We start from the raw sequence: 666 nt of genomic DNA, 5'->3' as shown, positions 1-666 counted from the left end.
TCCTTGGCAGCTTCCTTAGCTCATGGGGGACCTCCCTGCAATCCCTGGCAGCCTCCCATGGTCCTGGGTGGTTTCCTCAGATCCTGGGCAGCCTTCCTGCAATCCTTGGCAGCTTCCTCAGATCCCAGGCAGCCCTCCCATGATCTTCCTTAGATCCCAGGCAGATTTTCCACGATCTGTGGCAGCTTCCTCAGATCCTGGGCAGCCTCCCTGGGATCCCTGGCAGCTCTTTTAGCCCTCAGGCACCCCTTGGCTGCCCACAGGAGGACGGCTACACCCGGCTGCTGCAGCGACAGGCCCAGGAGGTGTTCAGGGACAACCGTCTGGTCGCCGTGTGTCAGTTCAACTCCATGCCCAACGAGGACGTGGTGCTGATGAGACATTACCTCCGGAAGCACGACATCGAGGTCAAGTTCGTCTTCAATGAGGTAGGGGCAGATCCCCAGGGGCAGATCCCTGCTGTTTCTGGGGGGGAAAAGCTGCATTTTAAAGGCTCTCTCACCAGATTGTCAGGCCCGTGCTGTCTCAGTCCAAGTTCAAGAACCTCCTCCCCCTCTTCGTGACCCGCAACATCCTGCTGGTGAGCCAGGAGACGAAGGTGAAGGAGATGCTGAGGGTGCTGAAGGGGGTGCCACAGGTCAACCTCCTGGGTGAGACCCTTCCCCA

General features: G+C 59.3%; 1 protein-coding gene across 1 annotated transcript; it reads left to right on the top strand.

Moving 5' to 3' along the window:
- Positions 1-263: 263 nt before the first annotated feature.
- On the top strand, positions 264-650 carry MRPL10 (mitochondrial ribosomal protein L10; the record flags this gene model as incomplete). The annotated part of the gene is made up of 2 exons (XM_008950200.1): positions 264-428; positions 506-650. Coding segments are annotated over 2 exons (310 nt in total), but the record flags the coding sequence as incomplete, so codon positions are not given.
- Positions 651-666: the final 16 nt, after the last annotated feature.

The sequence above is a fragment of the Merops nubicus genome, unplaced genomic scaffold (assembly GCF_000691845.1).
Source record: "Merops nubicus isolate BGI_N331 unplaced genomic scaffold, ASM69184v1 scaffold36780, whole genome shotgun sequence".
In the NCBI taxonomy this organism is placed as follows: Eukaryota; Metazoa; Chordata; class Aves; order Coraciiformes; family Meropidae; genus Merops; species Merops nubicus.
This window is presented reverse-complemented; position numbering and strand designations above follow the sequence as displayed.